General features: G+C 31.2%; 1 protein-coding gene across 1 annotated transcript in view; it reads left to right on the plus strand.

The window, feature by feature from the left end:
- rap1aa (RAP1A, member of RAS oncogene family a) overlaps positions 1-2,937 on the plus strand; it is a 38,440-nt gene that overhangs the window by 20,043 nt on the left and 15,460 nt on the right. The window contains exons 7-8 of the mRNA XM_008414413.1: positions 596-739; positions 1,645-1,764. Coding sequence (XP_008412635.1) covers positions 596-739; positions 1,645-1,734 — 234 coding nt within the window. The 3' untranslated portion in view covers positions 1,735-1,764. The remainder of the gene's footprint in view (positions 1-595; positions 740-1,644; positions 1,765-2,937) is intronic.

Genomic DNA, 2,937 nt, shown 5'->3' on the forward strand with positions numbered 1-2,937 from the left:
CAGTGCATTTACTCACAGGACATTTAAAGAACTTCAATTAAAATATCCAGGCGGAGATTTGAAACTCAGGCCATGAAGAGTTTAAAAAAATATATACTCTCCTTAAAGTCGAGATTGTTTATTTTCTTCACTGTATCAAGAAATATCAATAATAATATCAATATCAGAATAAGTACAGATACTTGTGGACACTTGGCAGTCACCACGTTCTCACCTTTGAGGGTTAATATTGTGACTCGTCTTTTTTTTTTTTCTTTACATGAAAAAAAGATAGAAAACTGAGTTTCTCAGTTTATTGCCGAATACAACAGGATTCATCAATCATAAGATTAATGTTTAAAATGTARCACTTCAGCAGAACCACATTTCAATGTCACTGGGATTAATTTAATTTATTTGGAAGGGTATTTACATTTATTTCAATATATTCTGATAAAATCTCTTCAGGTAAAATTAACACATTTCACCAGTAGTATAAACTTTCTTTCTTCAGTGCTGTTGCATAAATCTGATTATTGGGCAGATTTATTTYCATGATAATCCTGTTCTGTTGCTTCATGACTTTAATCTTTGTGTGTTTATTCTGATCGATCAGGTTCCGATGATCCTGGTGGGGAATAAATGTGACCTGGAGGACGAGCGCGTGGTCGGGAAGGAGCAAGGCCAGAACCTGGCCCGGCAGTGGAACAACTGTGCCTTTTTAGAGACTTCAGCTAAATCAAAGATCAATGTTAACGAGGTAAGTCTGAAATCAACGTAGAAGATGCATTTTGTTTAGAAATGCTTTTCAGTTTTCAGTGAGCCAATATTTGCGCCAAATCCAAGCGCTTAAAATCCTTAAATGCTTAAATTTCAAGGTTTGGAAGTGCTTGATTTCTTGAAAGTGTTTGATTTTCAGACTGATAAAAATATCTAGCGTTTTATTAAAAGCCTAAATTTGGAYATGATGTTATTTACGGTTGACTCCAGATATTTTCATACACCTAATAAAAACTTTGACCGTCTGAAGTTAATTCAGGATAAGCTTTCCTTGTTTTAGGTTGGTTAGAATTRGCAAAATTATTTCTATTTGCAAAATGCTAGTACATTTGTTTTAAGTAAATAATTCCTTAATGTTGATTTTTAAAAAGTGCTTGTTTCACTGGCAGATTATTTAACTCATAAGATATTTTCCCATGTTGTAAGTTAATTTATCTGCCATTGGATCAAAGTCTTTATCAATATTAATTAATTATTTACCTTAGAAAAGCCTCTATCTTGCTAAATAGTTATTTATAAGTTACTTTGTTTCATTTCAAGTGAACTAAAATATTTGGTTTAGAAACTAAACCAAAATTACTTGGTAAAATTTTGTTTTTGCAGTGTCATATTTAACTTCTCCTTGTCTCACAAAACATTATTTAAAACGGTAACAAACGATATTATATTATTGTACTGAAACTCTTTATTTTTTTAGATAATTTGTATCATTTTTAACTCYGAAGTGTTGGAAAATTTGAAAACTTACCTTTAAAATGTGTGAAAAGTTCTTTAATTTTGCTGTAGGAAACATATATAACAACACTTGACAGTGATTGATTCCATGTTGCCCAAAATCCTGTTTGTATGTAAAAATCTAAGCTAACTTTYGTCTCTGTGTTGCAGATTTTCTATGATCTGGTGCGACAGATCAACAGGAAAACGCCGATGGAAAAGAAGAAGACAAAAAAGAAGTCGGGTTGCACGCTGCTCTAAAAACGCTCTCCCACGGTTGCTCCAGGCCAGGTGAGTGGGAGTCTGGACTAAATTTATTCCAGACGTTCGCATGGCTGCCAGGCTTTCTGCGCTCAGGGTTGTTACCGAACATTTAAAACAAAACGACGGTGAAGGAGCGAAGCTTTTCTCCTGTGAGCAGAAATATTTTTATACTTTGAAAAACAGAACGTTTTAGGAACCAGAAAAACTTCTGTAAAATGCATAAAATTAGCTGCGATTCTCTGATCCTTCAGAGCTTGATCTCGTTTTATTTAACCTGCACTGTCAAACATATTGCAACTGTAACTATTTTTGAAGTATTTTTTTAATACTTCAAAAATAGTTGAAGTATTCACATGAAAAAACTTTTATTTTTCTCATGTGAATTATTTAACAAGAGGCATTATATGCAAGTCTTAGCTACTGCAAGTTCAAACTGGTTAGTAGCAGTAAAAAAATAATAATTTTTTTTTACAGGTTTTCCTGACCAAAACTAAATTAAACACCTCTTTGTGTATATAAACTTTAAAAAGTTTCAATTCCTGAATCCTTCAACATTGTCATACAGAAAACTAAAAGTCAYCTCAAGCGTAAAATAAAAGAATGTTATGTTAATGCATTTTATGTAATTTATTAAATAATTAGTTTTTTGGCATCTCAATATTTTTCTAATATTGTATTAAAAAGGCTCCAGTGTTTAAATCAAAAATTAATATTTTAATCTCCAATTAATTGTCAGGATGATCAATAACTAAAATAATCATTAGTTGCCATTAATGGTGACGTTCTGAGTTAAACTCATAATTTCAGACCGTGGAGTTAAAATCACTTGAATAATTTTTTAAAACCAGTTTTTATCTGATGTAACAAGTTAATCAAATATAGATGTCACATTTGGTTTAACGAATAGAAATTCTAATTTTCCAAAAACAAAATCCAATTTCATTTGATCATAAATTAATCATTTAATTGGAGCAAATTTCTCAAACGTGAAATGTTATTTCTGAATCCGTTTTAGCAAAGTAACTTTATCTGAAAAAAAAAGGTTTAAGTGATGAACAAGGTCTGGTGCTTTAGCTATAAAATACACCAAACAACTAGTTTTTCTTTTTGCTATGAATGAATCYTTATTGAGCTTTTATTAATATAAAAGTGTTCGGGGGGCCACTAAGGGTATTTTAGAAGAAACTTTTTTGTGATATT

Source organism: Poecilia reticulata, linkage group LG7, assembly GCF_000633615.1.
Source record: "Poecilia reticulata strain Guanapo linkage group LG7, Guppy_female_1.0+MT, whole genome shotgun sequence".
NCBI lineage: Eukaryota > Metazoa > Chordata > Actinopteri > Cyprinodontiformes > Poeciliidae > Poecilia > Poecilia reticulata.